The 18344-nt window shown below is 37.3% G+C and overlaps 1 protein-coding gene across 2 annotated transcripts in view; it reads left to right on the forward strand.

Annotated features, from left to right (window-relative positions):
* The window catches only part of TLL1 (tolloid like 1), a 200401-nt gene that overhangs the window by 151339 nt on the left and 30718 nt on the right, over positions 1–18344 (forward strand). For both annotated transcript variants that reach the window (XM_029910666.1, XM_029910667.1), the window contains exons 12-16: positions 784–929; positions 6980–7175; positions 8997–9122; positions 12976–13136; positions 16099–16279. In XM_029910666.1, coding sequence (XP_029766526.1) covers positions 784–929; positions 6980–7175; positions 8997–9122; positions 12976–13136; positions 16099–16279 — 810 coding nt within the window. The remainder of the gene's footprint in view (positions 1–783; positions 930–6979; positions 7176–8996; positions 9123–12975; positions 13137–16098; positions 16280–18344) is intronic.

Consider the following 18344-nt stretch of genomic DNA (forward strand, 5'->3'; position numbering starts at 1 on the left):
GGACAGGGAGCAGAGGGATTTAGATGGGTCGGGAGTTCTGGGGGGGGCTGTCAGGGGTGGGGAGTGGTTGGATGGGGTGTGGGAGTCCCAGGGGTCTGTCTGGGGGTGGGGGTGTGGATAAGGGTTGGGGCAGTCAGGGGGCAGGTAGGGGGTAGGGTCCTAGGGGGCCAGTTAGGATGGGGGGAGGGTCTCAGGAGGGGGCAGTCAGGGGACAAGAGGCAGGGAGGCTTAGGTAGGGGGTGGAGTCCTGGGGGGCAGTTAGGGGCAGGGGTCCCAGGAGGGAGCAGTCAGGGGACAAGGAACTGGGGGAGGGTGGGGGGTTCTGAGGGGGGCGGGAAGTGGGAGGGGCAGGGGCGGGGCCAGGGCAGGATGGGGCAGGGCTAGGGCAGGACAGGGGCGGGACTAGGGTGGGGCTCCTCCCGTCCTCTTTTTTGCTTACTGAAATATGGTAACCCTAATGTTACATAACCCTAAAAGCATATAAAAAGTGATATTATTTTGTGACAATTTTAATGCCTTTTTAAGCAGTCACAAATCATAAATATCAGTGATTCCGGAGTCTTCTCCAGTGTTAAAGGTACTGCATTATTAAAAACATTAAATATTCTGTGAAAATGTGCAGTAGTTTATACAACCAAGCTTGATTTCAGCAAATTGACCTTTTTAAAGTTTGTACATTTTTTCTTGTATAATTTCATCACCACATAAAATATGTCAGTTCAAGAAGAAGAGAAAATGTCAGTCCTGAAAATATACTTAGATTGAGTTTTATGCTCTCATCAGCAATCTGTGGAGGTGAGATCCACAAAAACGAAGGCCAGATCCAGTCTCCTAATTATCCTGATGACTACAGACCAATGAAGGAATGTGTGTGGAAAATAACAGTGTCAGAGAACTACAATGTCGGATTAACCTTTCAGGCATTTGAGGTAAAGCCATTTAACTGATTCAGCAAACCAGCTAGTGGATAACTGACAGTGCCATTTAAGGGAATCCTCATTAAACCAATGAAGAAACAAAGAATTCTCTCCTCTGCTCCCCTTCCCCCCCAAAAAAAGTCTACTGCTGAAGTTTACTTTCCTTGGGACCTTTCCTGTTGCAGAAATTTTCAAGAAGATTAAAGGGGTTTTACGTTATCTGTGCTATTTGAATTGGAATGTTTTAAATACTGACAATAGTTTCTTTTGACAAATGCATAATCCTGTTTCGCAAGACTGCTTTAGGATTCTATTAAATAATAGAGCTGTTATTTCTTTTCTCAATCTCATTGTTTAAAAAAAGGAATGCCTTTCTGAAAAGAAAGCACTATTTTCTGTTTTTATTATGCAGAAACAAGTACTGTATTTTTTAAAAAGCCAAATTCTTAAAATGGTCTAAAAGCCCATATTTTTTCAAATTTAACATATCTATAGTGGATCTCTATAAACATTTTTATTGAATGGTACAGGCCAGCAAACTTGTCCCTAACACAGGCAATTGATATTTCATACAACCCATTATACATATTATAAGTGCTGGTTTGAAGTTCACAGCTAAGTTTAGTAATACTTGTTCTGTCTACTCTTTTTGTTTAAATATTTCACTAGAGTATAAGTTTAGGAACCATGGCTCAGAATAACAAAGATACTTAGGTGCCTAAACCTTGCGTTTTGGTGATTTAATTACAGTTTTGGTTCCACTGCAATCTACATTTCCCACGGGCTATTTTAGGTGGCTCCCAGCCTATTGTGCTGGCTTTTGTGGACTGCATTCTTTGGTCCCTATCTCTCTCCATTCATTTTATAGGGAGCTTAGGTGACTAACTCAGGTTTTGTGGATCTCAGTAGTATTCCTTTGATTTCCTATCTGCCTAAAAGTGACTCTTAGCATTGCAATGCCCAAGTCCCTTTGTGCATCCGTGAAAAAACATCTGGCTCTTTCATCTCTCTTGTTCCTGGTCTTGCAGTCTTTAAGTGATGTACCACCCTTGAAAATCAATGGGAGTTCTGGCATGGAATTATCAAAAGATCAGGCCTCAGTGGCAAAATTTACCATTTGTAATGACCATATATTATAAACATTAGAAAACATTATAAACATTCATAGGTGTTACCTGCAGTCTCCTATCTTTTTGTCAGTTAAATTAATGTCCCATACCACATAAGGCAGGAGGCTCTTCCCCTGCCCAAGGATCATTTTGAATGCTAGTTAGGCTTTCACTGTCCTGGCTCAGAGTTGAAAATTGTTTTAAATGGACAGTATTTTCAGTAATACTGTAGTTCTTAATAATACCTTTCTATATCAAAATACAGAGAGTCTGTTATAATGGATCAGGATTGATTAGGACAGCTCTATGAAATCTGACGTTAAACAAGATTACTTCGTTTAATGGACAAGGAATGCTTTTCCTGCAATAGCTATACTAACAAAAATATAGAGCAGTGGTTCTGATTTTTATTACTACCTGCAAGGAATCAGTTTGTCTTTTCTGAAATAGCAAAAAAACAACAACAGATTATCCCTTTGCGGCATATAAACGAAACAAGCAATGTCCAACTTTAAGCTTATATTGGCAGCATAGCTTACTAAGCCACTCATAACTTGGTTTCACTGCTTCTTTCAAGAAATTTTGCTTCACCTCCTCTTGTGCTGAAAACTCAAGAGACAGCAAGTGTTTGGAAAAGATTTCAAAGAAATAGATAAAATGAAAAAAAGAAATGCAATCAATATTGGATATACTTATGGCTGAACTGTAATCCATCCCCCCCAAATGTATTAATTCATGAGTGTTAAAGGTTTATTGTAGGCAACGTATGTATCTGTAAAAGAAAACTTTTGAATGTTCTGTTGCTAATGACAAAAGGTATCAGATATCCTTAAATAGATAACAGTACTGTAGCAAAATTATCTCAAATATGAGTTCCAATATGTCACTTTATTTCTATATACTCGGTGCATTGCCCAGCAAAACAGAAAAGTGATTTAAAAATCAGAAGTCTCTGTGTCCAAAAATAGTAAAGGGTAGACAGAAGTTATTACACTGTGTTTGTGAGAAAATTTGTTTGTCCTTTGAAAGGTGCTTTTATGTTTCATAAATTCTGATTGCACACAATGCAGTGAAATAACTTTATAAATAACCTCCAGTCTATAATTAAATCCCCAGAAAAGCCAAGAACTTCAGACTTTATCACTGAGTCATCTTGTTTAGCCTGCTGTGGGTATTGCAGCTTCTGCATAGTGTAGGATTACCTGCTCTTCTTTAGCTCACTGATAGAGGAATTGTACTATGTGATGTTTAGGCAGAGCAGCATAAATATTAGCATAATTAACTCCACTTAATCAGTCTCTCTCAATCTCTCGGAGTATCTCCAGCTGGAGATGTTCCACTTTGTATAAATAATTAATTATTCATTGGGTCAGAAGAGAGAGTGACTTTATAGCCCAGTGGTAGGGCATTCACTTGCAATGTGGGAGTCCCAAGTTGCTAGTCCAAATCATGCAGAACAAAGATTTGAACTTGAATTTTCCACATCCAAGGTGAGAGCCCTACCACTAGGCTATTGACTATTCTGGGGCTGACAAATAAATTCTGAGAAACTGTCTGAGACAGTAAAAATTTTGAAAATGAGAATCCAGACTGTTCTGCCAGTGGTGTTACCTCCAGACGGGGAAGGAAAGTTGGAGTTCTGTGCATCCCTACTTTTTACTTCTCCACTTGCCACACACTGTATAAACACTAAATGTGAGAAAGCTGAATTGGACTTGAGCTGCTTGTCTCACCAAACCATTAGATCTGGTGAGAACCCGCCTCTAACTCACCTTGTGAGACACTATTTGGGCATGAGAGGAAGAGATAATATAGAACAGGTTGGTTTGGGAGGATAGGTCAGTGTCCTGCCAAGTTCCCACCTGTCGTAACCTCTTTTGGACCATATCCAACCAGTTTCTCTGGGTCCCCATGGCCACTTGAAGCAGTCTCACCTGGAGACCCCATTCTGGCCACTTCTGCTGCCTCCATCGAGGGGGTTTCTCTGGCTTTCCTTCATCCTCATTCTGTCATGCTGCCCTGACTTTCTTCAGGAGCCTTCAGCTGCTGATGCTACCAACACAACTACATTTTTTTTTGCTGTAAAAATTAAAATATGTTTTATTTATTTACTAACAATTTCCATATTCTTCACCCACATGTAATTTGAAGGAATGACATTTTAACCCTCCAATAAACAAGGTTTACGGGCCCAATCTGAACTCAGTGGGAGTCATTCCATTACTTTAAATAGATGTTGGATCAAACTCTATACTGCGAAGCATAGCAGACTTTTGTAGTTTAGCATAGCAGGTCTTTGCACAGCAGCGCTGCCAGATAACACAACACCATAATGTCCTAAAATATGAGACTCAGATAAGGAAAACACAGTTCAAATCAGTTCTTTTTATTTGTTGCCAAAGGGTTTTAAAGTTACTTATTACTTGTCCAAAAACACTATATTTAACTTCTGGTTTGTATTTCAGGTTGTAACTAGTTAATCTCTAAAGATTATTAGTATTGGAACCACTTGCAGTGGTATTGAACTAAAAATAAATTAATCTAGTCAAATGATCACCTTACTTGAATGTTTGGTGTAAATCAATAGCACTTTATAAGTTGGTTGATTTTTATAGTCTTAGATGTTTAGCAACTTACCACTGCCCAAAATAGATTTTTATCTTTCTTCCTCTGCCAAAAATGAAAGGTGATGCTCAGAAAGGAAATTCTAGTGTTTTACTTCAATGGGAGTTGGGCACATGTAATTTAGAGCTGAATTTGGCCCATAAAAGTATTTTCCAAACTCCCCTATAGAGTGGAACAATGTTCCTCTATCAGAGAAAAAAAATTGAATTGCTGAATGACTTATGCTCCTGTAAAAATGAACTGTGGACAAAATATAATACAGTTAGACCCTTTATTGATTTTAATGGGCTTTGGAGCAGGCCGATAGCTCCTACGTCTGAATGTAATAGCTTTTTACTCTATTACTGTTAATACAATAATGCTAACAGAATTGCATATTGTAATTGTTAACATTAAAAAGTTGTCAATTTAATAACTTTAAAAAAAAATTGGAATGCGAAATACATTTAAAATTTACCCTCTAAATCTCTGAAAAACTGGTGCTCAGATAGACACATGCATGACCACAACATTAGTTATGCACGTGAAACTCCTATTGAAGTCAGTGCAGCGATAATTGTGCCCCAGGTTGTTATGATATTTCTTACTCACCATCCTAACTCTGGTTCTGGTACTGCTCATGATCAAAATGCCTAGATGGATATCTGTAATTAATTAAGGCCCTGAGCTTGGAAACATATAAGCCCCTGTAGCATTACTCATGGGAGTAGTCCTACTCATTTCTATGGGACTGCTTGCATGGGGAAAGTTACGTGTATGTTTAAATGTATGCAATATTGGAGACTTAGATAAGAAAATGGACAAGTTTTGTACAAGAGGGACAAAATATGTTCTTTTTTTTAAAAAATGAAATAAACAAAACTGAGTATAAAAGAATCAGAAATCCTAATGTACTAAGCAAAAGCTTCTTAGTTCTGCTCATAATACACAGTAGGTATAGTATTTCAGCAACCAAATGAATGAACAGAAAAACTATCATAGAATATATTAATAGGTTTAATTCCATATTACAAAAAAATCCATTTGGGGATGAGATTTAGTTTGCTTGTATTTTTTTAAAAGGGTGGTTCTGTTAATAGATTTGATTTGAGCCTTCTGCTTAACTAAGAAATCTCCTTTTAAAACAGAAATCCTGCCATTTGTTTGTATAACAGGTTTTCTCAGAAGATATAATTTTATTCTCCTGGATTTAGTTAATTTATTTATAGGCAGGATTCCATGCACCTGTATTCCATAATTCTAAAACCATGGAGTAATCCTAAGGTAAAGCAGCCGTAAGAGTTCTGGTTGCATTAGGGGGAGATTTTGTCTGTCTCTCTCTCTCTGGGAGTCTATCTGCAGTACCTGGGATATAAGATCATAAGGCTCATCTCCAGGTCCTACTGCTGCTTTACTCTCTGCTGCAACTCCCACTCTGACAGGTGCTCTACACACTACTAGGTAGGGAGCGTGAGGCACTCTAACCTAAGACATACACAAAATTGTGTCTATGGTCTGAGGTCTTCTGGCAGGATGTGTGGATGAGATGTCCTACCCACATATTTCTAGTCCTGCTAGGGTTCTCCCGTTATATGTCAAAGGTTCAGTCAGCTGCCTGGAAGAGTCAAGAGAGGTCACCTGAAATCAGGAGTCTCCAAAGTGAAACAGGAAACTTAACAGCTTCAGAGATGTAATGATGACATTTTAAGTGTCATTACTATTAATTATTTCATTGCTCACCATTTAACAGCAAATGTGGATAATTCCAGTCTGCCTCCCACACTCTCTAGGTGCCTAAAACTCTATTCACTGCCAGTACGTCTAGCTTCCCACATCAAATTCTAGAATGTAGTTATGCAGGGTGAAAGCAGTAAAGCAGAATTTTGCACTACATTGAAAATGAAAGGATAGCATAAAATAAATTGAATTTAACATCAAATTAAATAACACAAAAATAATACTTTCCTGATTATAGTTCATTTTTATATTCAGTTCAATAAAATTTAAATTTCTTTATTTGTCAAAAACTGCCACTGAATCACTAGTCTTCTGCACTAGATTGTGCAGAAACCAGGTCTTCCATAGAGTTTAGATCTGATTTTTTGCAATTAAGCTATTGTATCGTATCAACATCTCAATGGATTTTGCTTCTGTTCATGAAAGTGAGTGTAGTAACACACAGACCTATCAAGAACATTTCTTTTTTCTCCCATCAGTTGTTATACTCTCTATGACCATAGATATGGTCTTCCAAAGGAAAGAACATTTTCTATTCCACTTAACATAAAGGAGTTTTATTTAGTTATGTGTTAGTCCATGGTTAAACAGAGCACTGTTGTATATTTACAGATCGAAAGACATGACAACTGTGCCTATGACTACTTAGAAGTCCGAGATGGAACCAGTGAAAATAGTCGTTTGATTGGCCATTTCTGTGGCTATGATAAGCCAGAAGATATTAGAGCTACCTCTAATACCCTGTGGATGAAGTTTGTTTCTGATGGAACAGTTAACAAAGCAGGGTTTGCTGCTAACTTTTTTAAAGGTATGTATTATATGGGGATTGACTCTCATATAGTATTGAAATATAGAAGAATTACGATGTTTGTCTGCTCTGTTACAGAGAACATTAAGGATGTAATATTGGTAGAATACAAAATTAATATTATTTTAGTTTCTGTTCTGATTAGAGGCCTGATTTTTCACTACCTTTTACTACCTCTTTTTTATTCAGTTGTCTGTACCTAGGCAAACTGGGTGTAAAATGTTAACCGATCAAAATGGCAGTGTTTTTACACTCACTCTGCACACATGTAAATGACTACCCAAGGCGCAAGGGGGTGAAATATCAAACCCAGTCTGTCTTTCTGATTTCTTCGAATGATTGGTTGAATTTTGATAGAGATGTAATCACTCCTCTTAAACATGTTTAGAGGAATATTATGTTGGCAGGTCTATAAAAAATAATTGAAAGAATAAAATTTGAATAGGAATGGTATTGTCTGAGAGGTTAATTATTATGAATGTTTGTGCTTTCTCTTAAATAGAAAATGTATCATTCTTTCTAATCGCTTAAGTCATTGTCACTTTATTATCCACCACCAGCAAGGGCAAGGGCATACTGGAGTTGTCCCGGGAAGAGCTCAGGAAGCATATTTTGACTTTGAGAGTCACAATTTGCCTTTCAGTCTCCTCATTGCTCCAGGGAGGAAATAAACTGCAGCAGGGTTAATGCCTGGTGTAGTATTATCACTTGCCATGCCGTGCTTTCACAGTCACTCCATTAATGTGGTGGGAGCATGAAGCCAAGGCTCCATCCAGTCCTCCCTGTATTTATTATTATTAATAATAATGATGATGCTGATGCCTGTGTGCACAGGGTATGGATGTAAAAGCTGCGTGGACCTGGATTCCCTCTGGAACCCATGGTACAGGTAACCTACTCTCCCGTATTATTCTCTTGCCCAGCCACAAAGGGCTAGTGATGATCTAGCCCTTACCATCAGTTTTCACTCTGTACAGATGTGGGAGAGGAGAAAATAATTGTCAGTGTTTATTTCAAATGAGAATATTCTTCATATTTGCCACTGTGCAAGGAAATGATATATACTATATCTCAGGTGTATTTGAGCATGAATATTATGAGCATGTTTCACAGCTAGCAGAGATAATGCTGTATTCCATTTTTTCTGATGTATCTTGTTTACTTTAATATCAGTAGAATGAAAACTGGGATTTGAGGATTCTGTTAATCTGGTTTTGAGTATGAGTTCAGGATAACGTACAAATTCATTCTGTTGGAGATAAAAGTGCCCTTCAAGTGACCCTGCTGAGGATTTCCAATCATTCTCTCAGTACTTTACACAACCTTTAGATTGCTGCTGCCTAAATCATTGTATGCTGGCCACAAAGTGCTTATAAATTAGGTCTGTAGCTGTCAGTTGCTATTGTAGTGGAAAAGAGGAACATACGTTTTATTTACCCAGTTTCAGGTCTTTAAGATTTTAAAAATGCTCCAGTCAGTGGAGATGATGTGCTATATAGACAGGGCCGGCTCCAGGCACCAGCTTAACAAGCAGGTGCTTGGGGCGGCCAAGGGAGAGGGGCGGCACCTGCGGCAATTCGGGGGCGGCAGGTCCCTCACTCCCTCTAGGAGCGAAGGACCTGCTGCTGAACTGCCGCCGCCGATCGCGGCTTTTTTTTTTTGCTTGGGGCGGCAGAAATGCTGGAGCTGGCCCTGTATATAGACAAGTTCAATGGCATGCACACCACTTGCTGCAGATAATATCAATCTGTTCAACAATTAGAGATGAGGAAGGTAAAGACTTTTAATTAATGCCTTTTCCATTCTTTTATGTCTTCATAGAGGAAGACGAATGTGCCAAACCTGACAAGGGGGGCTGTGAACAGCGGTGCGTGAATACCTTGGGCAGTTATCAGTGTGCTTGTGATCCTGGCTATGAACTTGGACCTGACAAAAAGAGTTGTGAAGGTACAGTATGCTGCTAATTTAAAGAAGTCCTAAAATTTATAAGGTATGTCATTTTATAAAGCCATTTTTTGCATACTAAAGCTTATGCATTAGTGAGTATAGGTATTGGCATGCAGCTTGAAAAATATCCTCCACAATACAATGTCTGTCTATAATAGTCTTATTCATTTAGTATTAATTACCAATTTATCCTGTTCAAGTTTTATTGTTATTCAACTGGAAAATTATGTACAGTAGAACCTTATTAATTCACACTTCACTGATCCATACACTACATAATTTGCCTTCAGAAAAGAGCAGTTTCTCTGTGTGTATTAGGAAGGATTTAACAGCATAGCAACACACTGAGATCTCATATTTCAAAGACTTCATTATTCTTATAAAATTATCTGACATAAATTTACTCCATACATAAATATACATTGCTACAATGTATTGTAATTAAAAGTAAGCTTCACTTGTCAAATGAATGAAATACTGGTTTGTGATATGTTATCTTTGCTTTTATAACTACATTTGTTCACTTGCTCCCTCGTTTGCCAAAATTTAATGATTTGCAATGGGTTTCTACTGTTATTTTAAAGTGTCCTTTTACTTATCGTTTCATTTTAAAAAGTCATGTTTGAAATATAATCTGATATCAAAGCTTTTTATTAAAAGCAAGGAAACTAGATTTAATAATCATCTGAAGAAAGCAAAAAGGCCCTTAAATGGAAGATATTGCAAAACTAGGATTAGATTAAGTGCCCATAACACTGAATATATGCACACTAAATGATGCTCAGTACTACGGTCATTAAAATAGCGATAATCATATGCTAATTCACAAATACTAATAAATTCAGACATGAGACATTTTAGACCATCCTTATTTCATCTATTTTGCCTAAGTATTATAAGTGGTCTGAGAACATTGCCCAGTGATGTGGTTCTCTTTAGATGGAGTTAATGGGTACTATCTCTGAATTCTATGATATTGTGGGATTAAACCAGATTTATGACAGTAACATTCATTATTTATTTTGTATTTAGTTTCCTTGAACTTTATTTTAAAGATAGTATTAGAAATGTATGAGACATTCTCAGTATGCATAGCTCATTGACATGATGAGTACTATGGCTCATAAGAGTCCATCATGAAGTTTTGTTTCAAATTCCTCAACATACACATGAAAAATACCCTATATTCCAAATACGCATTATGACATGGGATGTCTGGTTCCAGGATCCTGCATGGAGATGCAGGGCTTGTCTGCTGATTCATACTGGAAGCCAGAACAAGTGTATCCCAATCCAATTGTAAAAAAGTGTTTTTTTGTCTGGGTGCCTATCTCAATCAGTAAAGACTAGGGAAGAGAGGACTGTCTTGCAGAAAACTCCCTAAAACAGACCGTTCAGGAGAAATTACCTCCCACTGCTCCCATACAGAACCAGGAGCAGCTCTGATGAGAGCTGGAAGCACTCTTGAGAGCTGCTGTCCCTTCTCTGGTATACCTGCTCAACAGCTTCCCCTCTGGCTATATTTCAGAGAAGGTAGGAGACTAACTCTGGCTACTCCATTGCCTCCTTCCTGACACAGTCACTCAAGGTAATCCAAGAGAGGGAAAAGAAAGGAGAACTTGAGGATGAACAGCCACTTGTGTGACAAATTTTCGTTACCAATGGGGATTTGCCTCCCCATGGGACCCTGAGGGTGTGACACTTGCAGCTCCCCTCATTCTTGTCCCACTCCAGGTTAGAGCAGCTTAGGGATCTGTCTAACTTGTGCCAACTGACCATGCTCCCCAAGGCTCTCTAAACCAGATGGAAATAACCAGAGTGCAGTATGTTCCAGCCAACATCCAGCTTTCAACTCACCTTCTGCACCACTAGGAGCTGATATGCTGGTTCTATACCCCCATGCTGGGTGGGGGAGTACATATAGGTGGTTTCAGGTTCCTTAGCAATGCCTGAGTTTCACAAATGGAGTGAATCAGGGTAAAGAATCTGCCTCCAAAATATTGCTTGTGCCTTTTGACTTGACTTTTTTGAAATAGGAGTTTGACCCTCAGGCTGAAAAGTTAGTCACTCCTTCCTATTTGTTCTGTATGTTTGGTTATATGGTACACTTCTGCGGCCTGATTGGATGACTGAATTTTTTTAACAGGAGAATAATGAATGACTAATAAGGTTAGCAGAAATTCTTCTGAAAAAAGGTGAAGCAATGAAACTTTCTGTATTCACTATATTTTAGAAACACCTGATGACTGTGTAAATATTTGTGAATAAAATAGTATGAACCCCATGAATAAGAGAGCGTAGAATAGAATTTGGATAATTTATTCCCAAATACATTCTGATTTTTTCACCATATTATTTGAACAGCTGTATTTTTAACAAAAGTAACCTTTGTACATGAGTAATACCTGAGTACCATAGAATCATAGAAGATTAGGGTTGGAAGAGACCTCAGGAGGTCATCTAGTCCAACCCCCCTGCTCAGCAGAACCAACCCCAACTAAGTCATCCCAGCCTGGGCTTTGTCAAGCCAGGCCTTAAAAACCTCTAAGGATGGAGATTCCACCGCCTCCGTAGGTAACCCATTCCAGTGCTTCACCACCCTCCTAGTGAAATAGTTTTTCCTAATATCCAACTTAGACTTCCCCGCACTGCAACTTGAGACAATTGCTCCTTGTTCTGTCATCTGCCATCACTGAGAACAGTCTAGCTCCATCCTCTTTAACACCCCTTCAGGTAGTTGAAGGCTGCTATCAATTCCCTCCTCACTCTTCTTTTCTGCAGACTAAATAAGCCCAGTTTCCTCAGCTTCTCCTCATAAATCATGTGCCCCAGCCCCCTAATCATTGTTGTTGCCCTCCGCTGGACTCTCTTCAATTTGTCCACATTCTTTCTATAGTGAGGGGCCCAAAACTTGATGCAGTACTCCAGATGTAGCCACACCATTGCCGAATAGAGGTGAATAATCACTTCCCTCGATCTGCTGGCAATACTACTAATGCAGCCCAATATGCTATTAGCCTTCTTGGCAACAAGGGCACACTGTTGACTCATATATAGCTTCTTGTCCACTGTAATTCCCAGGTCCTTTTCTGCAGAAAAGGCTTAGCCAGTTGGTCCCCAGCCTGTAGCAGTGCATGGGATTCTTCTGTCCTAAGTGTAGTATTCTGCACTTGTCCTTGTTGAACCTCATCAGATTTCTTTTGGCCCAATCCTCCAGTTTGTCTAGGTCACTCTGGACCCTATCCCTACCCTCCAGTGTATCTACCTCTCCCTCCAGCTTAGTGTCATCCGTGAACTTGCTGAGAGTGCAATCCATCCCATCATCCAGATCATTAATAAACCATCACTGGGGGAAGAGCCCCTTTGGCAAGGAGAAGGCACATTTATACAACCTATGCTGAAAGGACAGCTGAAATCTTTCACCCTTACAGATTTTGCATCAGGGATAAAGTGTGTAGAGGAGAAGGGGTGAGGGAAGCAGAGAGTGATGTGTCCCATGGAGCCTGGGAAATACAGATGAAGAGACAGGATCTGGGAGGATTGTGGGGGTATATGGAACTGGGTGAGAGAGAAAAGGGTGAATGTGATATAAAGTGTTGTGTAGTGTTTCAATGCACTCAAATGTCTTAAATTAGATTGTAAGCTGTTGAAGTCAGGGACTATTCTTTCCTTGTGTTCGTGTCATAGTACAATGGAGCCCTGATCATGATTGGTCTCTCTGTGTACTACTGTAATACAAATAATGTCTGAGAGGGCTGAATCTCTTACTTCATATGTTTCTGTTAATAACAAAATGTGGTTTCAGGGGAGCCTGCAAATAAGTGAGGTGCTTCCTTTTCATTTTACATTACAGCTGCTTGTGGGGGACTTCTGACAAAGCTAAATGGGACTATAACCACGCCAGGATGGCCCAAAGAATATCCTCCAAACAAAAACTGTGTGTGGCAGGTGGTTGCTCCCACTCAATACAGAATTTCAATGAAGTTTGAGTTTTTTGAATTAGAAGGGAATGAAGTAAGTAACCATGAACTGAGAATTATACAAACTAGTCAACTGTTGCAGGATTGTTCAAAAACAGAAATTGTCTCAGACAACACCATTGCTTCAAATACTGACAATTTCCATGTAAATTCTTGTTTTCATTGACTTTGAGTTTGGGACTGTTTCTGGAGTCTTTCAAAACATGCATAGCATGGCTTGCTCTCTTTTAAAGATATGAGTATCATAATGTAAATGTATTAAAATAAATGTCGTTGCTGAGCTTCAGCTGGCTTTTTTGTAAACAAACTAAAACAAAACAAATGGATGAGCCACTAATTGGAGAGAATTCAAGACAAGACAAAAATCTGGAGGAACGGAATTATGTGTAGAGAATAAAAGTACTGAGTATATATAACTTGGTTAAATGAGGAGTAATGGAGCATTATAGCCATCTATAACCATTTCAAGGTGAGAATCCTAGGAAAGGAAAGTAATTTTTAGAGTGGAACAGGAAGTATAATAAGGAACAATGGAATGAAATAAGTAAAAAAAGCATGTAGACTGAATATCAAAATAAACTTTCTACTTGTATTGTGGAATGAACTCTCTGATTTTTTTTATTATTATTTTTTAAGCTCCCTGGCTCCAGATAATTAATTATACAGCATTTCAGTCTTTTACAGACATAGAATCATAGAAATGTAAGACTGGAAGGGACCTCAGTAGGTCATCTAGTCTGCACTGAGGTAGGACTAGCTATTGTCTAGATCATCCCTAAATGGTCTTGATAATACCCATAGAACATGTCATTTGTCTAACCTGTTCTTAAAACCCTCCAATGCTGGAGATTCCACAGTGTCTCTATGTAATTTGTTCGAGTGCTTAACTACCCTGACGGGAAGTTTTTCCTAATATCAATCCTAAACCTCCCTTGCTGCAATTTAAGCCCATTATTTCTCATCTGCTCTTCAGTGGATAAGGAGAAAAAATTATTTTCCTCCATTTTATAACAATCTTTTACTTACTTGAAGACTTTTATTGTGTCCTCTTCCTCCCCCCCCACCCCATTAATAACTAAAACCTCACAAATGCCTATGAAATAAAGAAATGTCATTATTAGAAGAAAAATAAATGAAGCAAACTTTTTTTCCCCCAAAATTGCTGTTTTCTAGCCAGCTCTAAGTTTGTGTCTCCATTTTTCAGATGAGGAAACTGAGTCAGTTGTCCAAGGTCACACAGGATTTATGACTGACAGATTGTGGGAAAAAAATTGTAGATCTCCTAACTCTCAGCCCTGTGTTTTGATCATAAGACCATTCTCCTCTCTTGTGTTGCTAAAAATAGATGTTAGATGGATAGTACTAACAGAAGTTGTGAATGTCAGTACTTTGTTATCCAGAAGAAACTGTTATAGTATATCAGGCCACTAATATATTTTATATAGTGTCTAAAAATACAGACATAAAATGGGTACCTACAGTCCACATGTTAGAAATGATTTAAATACTTATTTATTATGAGACTTAATTAACTATGAAATTGTTTTTCTGAATAAATAATTTTAAATTAGCTGGATATATTTATATACATCTTTTCTAATAAATACAATTTTAATATACTTGTACTTCTATTAATGTTTTATATACTGCCATATAACAGAAATTATATCACTAAGCCTACATTCAAATAATATTACATGTCTAATTTAAACCCACAAAAGCATTAAAATTCACCTTAAGGCATACTGATAGGCTTAGCAGTGGATATTGGGTTTTATCTTCAGTGTTCACATTATTGGGAGTTGCATGTGAAAATCCCAGGTATCAATATGAGAATTTAACTCAGGTGAGTTAAAGTAGACTTCCAGTTGTAACTCAATATTTCCTTGTGCCTGTTGCATTAAGCAAGACTCTTAATATTATTTAAGTGGAGTTATTATGACTGAATTAGCTGCATTCCACAGCGGTAACATGTGAAAGTGATTCCAGTAGTTATAAGCACTTTAAACCTTTCCCTCCATTATGGCAAAACATTGGAAATCATTTTTATAGTCCATAAGGAGATAGTAACAAAAGCCAAAATAATCTTTTTGTGTGGTTTAAAAAAATAAAGATTGTGATTTATAAAATTCATGCTTTCATTTCATGCACAATCTAAGCCTTGTATGAATCCCCCGGCCACTGTTTTCTCTTAAGCTATTAATTGCATACAACTGGAACATTTTTGATTAAATGATTGATAGTTGAGCCTAAGAAGCTTAGAAGTTTTTGAAGTGGAAGGTTTTATATAGACATGGGATTATGCACTGAAAGTATAATCCTGGGTAGTAGGCCTTGCATAAGGGCTGATTTTTTTAAACCTCCTAATGAAAATGACACAAATTAGTCCTCTAAATTATATCAGTGCCCCTGTTGAGAAAGAAGTGACACTATTAACAATGCAGATTTATACTTTCATAAGAAAATAACGTGGTCTTAAATTTACAATGGGAAAGACTTGGCTTGCAGAATTTCCATATTAAAGGTAATATATTTTAGGTTATAGGATGTTAAAAAAAATAACAAATCCGCAAGCATACAGAACCCATAAATGTTTATGACTCAGAGATGACTTTATTCTTCAAAGTGAACATTTGGAGGCCTTAGTCTAATGTCTTCAGAGTTTTTCCTTTTTAATTAAAATGGCTGAGCTATTAAACACTTTAAAATGTAGACAGTGTAGATACTACATATTAATGCATGAACTTTGTCTTAAAACATGTCATTTACGAACTTAAATATGTTGTGGTGTTTAAAATTATATTGAAACAAAATCAACAAACATTTATAAAGGAGTATCAGAAAAGATGCAAAAATATTAAATATTGAAAAGTCAATAAAATATTAACGTTGTAACATAAATCAAGAGAAGATCTTACATTTTAAGTGTAGAGGCACTTGTATGGAATTTTTATCTATTTTTGGCTAACCAATACAAAAATCTTTCTCTTTCCTAGGTTTGCAAATATGATTACGTGGAGATTCGTAGTGGCCTTTCTTCTGATTCCAAACTGCATGGTAAATTTTGTGGTACAGAAGTGCCTGAAGTTATCACATCACAATACAACAATATGAGAATTGAGTTCAGATCTGACAACACAGTCTCAAAGAAAGGCTTCAAGGCCCACTTCTTTTCAGGTATTAAAAATCACTCATGTACTATGGATACTTCTGAGTATAGAGTGTCTAGATGTAGTGAATCTTTTTCACAGGTTGTGTTCTTCATTGCACAGGTGATGAATGTGAAAGGCCCCTCTCTCCTTTTGATTACAGTTTTAATTTTTGGTTCAATTTAATAAGTTAATAAAATATAACAATAGTTATCTAGAATTGAAATATATGTATATTGTGGGAAATAGGTGAAATAGGAGGGTTTTTTTCCCTAACAATCCAAACCCATATTCTACAGATATACACAAACTGGGAGGTAAAAGAGAAGGGAAACCTCAAAGTGTGTGCCCAGAATTTACCACAACAGACTTCTGTTACCCCAGTTTCTTTCTTTGTTTGTTTGTTTAATAATCCCAATCATAATGAGATGTAAATTATTTATTACAAAATATAAGTACATTTGTATTTTGCTTTCGCTATCTCTTTTTCTTATTAAATTGCATTATTTATGACTTGTCTCTTGCTAGGTATTTGTTAAATACTGTAGAATCTTTCTTGCCTGATTTTGAACGTTTTAAAGGTTTATGGAAGAACCAGTCCTGATTCTGAAAACATCTAGGAGTATCTTTAAGTACATGGGTAGCTTCCATGTGGCAAATCAGAACTGGTATAAATTGTCATAGTTCTATTGACTTCTATGGAGCTATGACATTTTACACCAGCTGAGGATGTGCATCATTGACTTTAATGGGACTATTCATATGAGTAAAGCCTGTACGCAAATGTTTGAGGATCACAGTCATAGTAATCACCCACTTAGGACTCTGTTATAACCATGTTTCCATGTGACAGGATACATTCTGTTAATAGTATAGTACTGGAATTCTTCTTGTGTAATTAAAAATATCAGTTACTGCATCTAGGAGTTGAATTTTACCCTCTCATTTTCTGATAAGAAATTCAAGTTCTTCAGAGCTAGAAATATACTTAAGTTTAGTATGTAGAAAATGTTTTATTAGCTTATTTTATTATTGTGCTTTTGGTTAAATGTTATATTGTAAAAGCCTAAGTAAACGCAGTTTCTGCCTGGATAGTTTCAGTAACTGAGGAATGCATGATACATTTTGTAGGAAAGTTAAACAGTATGGTTCAGCATATTATGTAAGTGATGTTGCTTAGATCTTTTACAAAGTGGGAAAAATATCTGTCAGAAGCTGTAATGTACGTAGACAAGAAGTTTAAAGTTTAGCAGCCCCGAAAGGAAGTCTGATGTTTTCTTTTATGCCTTCTCAGATGGTTTATTCTAGCAGTGAGGAAAGAGCAAAGTAAATGATATTTCCCATACATCACACAAAGATATTAACGAGTGTTTTACCTCCTGAAAGCTTTAAACATACTGTATTTGCTGATAATCACATTTCTGCAGGCAGAGACATTGAGATCAGTTTCTGGTTTATGTAAATGACATTTTTAAGGTCACAGAAGGTTACTTTTCCTTGTAAAATGCCAGTTTAGATTGTCATAAAGCTGTAAAGGTTAACTATGTATTTGTACCTAAATATCTATGCACATGAAACTTATGGGGCCCATCCTGCAAACCCTTGAGTGAATAGTCCTTATTTACATGCTTAAGGGTTACCCATTAAAGGCAGTGTGTATTATCCTGTAAATAAGGGCTAGTGGCTAGCATGATCTAGTCCTACATTTTCAGATCACTGGTAGTATTCAGTATACATATTTCTGAGTTAAACCCTATTATTTTGATACCTTTATAGTGGTGCAGTATAGCAAAAGTAGCACTGGTATTCACTGTAATCTTTTTATTAGCTATAGCCCAAAAGTTATGGATGATGAACATATTGAATATAGATTCTGTTTAACAAGCAATCTCTTTTTCTGCATTTTTAAGTGTAGATGAATTGTTTAAAGAATGTTAACCCTATTAGTAGTCAAGGTTTGTACTAAAAAGAACTCAGAACAACTGTGTGTGTTGGGGAGGGACCAAGGTTGTTGTTCATGGGGTTCAAAGGATGGGCTTGTCAAATTCTGTGACAATTTATTTTTCTTTGGTCTCTGTTTTGAAAACTAACTT

This window comes from Terrapene carolina, unplaced genomic scaffold, assembly GCF_002925995.2.
Source record: "Terrapene carolina triunguis isolate 2854851 unplaced genomic scaffold, T_m_triunguis-2.0 Scaffold66, whole genome shotgun sequence".
Taxonomy (NCBI): domain Eukaryota; kingdom Metazoa; phylum Chordata; order Testudines; family Emydidae; genus Terrapene; species Terrapene triunguis.